Source organism: Aptenodytes forsteri, unplaced genomic scaffold (assembly GCF_000699145.1).
Source record: "Aptenodytes forsteri isolate BGI_AS27 unplaced genomic scaffold, ASM69914v1 Scaffold19, whole genome shotgun sequence".
Lineage (NCBI taxonomy): Eukaryota > Metazoa > Chordata > Aves > Sphenisciformes > Spheniscidae > Aptenodytes > Aptenodytes forsteri.
The window spans coordinates 744,084-744,807 of record NW_008795327.1 but is presented as its reverse complement, the minus strand read 5'-3'; the positions used below and the strand labels follow the sequence as shown (position 1 = coordinate 744,807).

General features: G+C 66.7%; 1 protein-coding gene across 1 annotated transcript; it reads right to left on the bottom strand.

Moving 5' to 3' along the window:
- Position 1: 1 nt before the first annotated feature.
- On the bottom strand, positions 2-724 carry PURA (purine rich element binding protein A; the record flags this gene model as incomplete). Its single annotated transcript, XM_009280077.2, has 1 exon — positions 2-724. A coding segment is annotated over one exon (723 nt), but the record flags the coding sequence as incomplete, so codon positions are not given.

Sequence of the window (724 nt, the reverse complement as noted above, 5' to 3'; positions counted from 1 at the left end):
CGGCGCGCTTGTCCCGCTGCTTCTCCTGGATCTTCTTCATCTCGTCCGAGTACTTGCAGAAGGTGTGGCCGAACTTGGCCCAGACCTTGTAAGGGACGGTGATGGAGTTGCGGTAGGTGGGCTTCACCTCGCTCACCCGCATGAAGACGCCGTACTTGTTGGAGCCCACGTCGAAGAAGAAGCGCTTGTTGTCCACAGTCAAGGAGGTGCCCTCGGGCAGCTCGGCCGGCTCCTCCTCCACCCCGTAGTCGTCGATGAGCTTGGCCAGGGCGTCGCGGAACTCGATCAGGCCCTGGGCCGGCAGGGCGATGGTCTGGCCCTGCGTGGAGCCCAGCCCCGGGCCGCGGTTGACGGTCTGGCGGACGCGGAGGAAGCGCCCGCGCTGGTTCTCCTTCAGATCCATGTAGTACTTGCGGTTCTCCCGCACCAGGAACTCGCTCTTGAGCGCCCGCCGGGGCTCGTCGGCCGCCTGCGCCAGCTCGGGGGGCTGGCTGGGCCCCAGCTGGGCGTAGTGCTCGATGAAGTCGCCCAGGTAGTCGCGGAACTCGACGGCCACCGACATGGAGAGGGTCAGGCGGCTCTTGTTGCCGCCCGCCCCCACCTCGGCGATCTTGAGGAAGCGGCCCTTGGCGTTCTGCTTGACGTCCAGGTAGAAGCGCTTGTTCTGGATGTCCACCCGCTTGGAGGCCAGCTCCTGCGTCTCGTGCTGCAGGCCGCCGCCCGG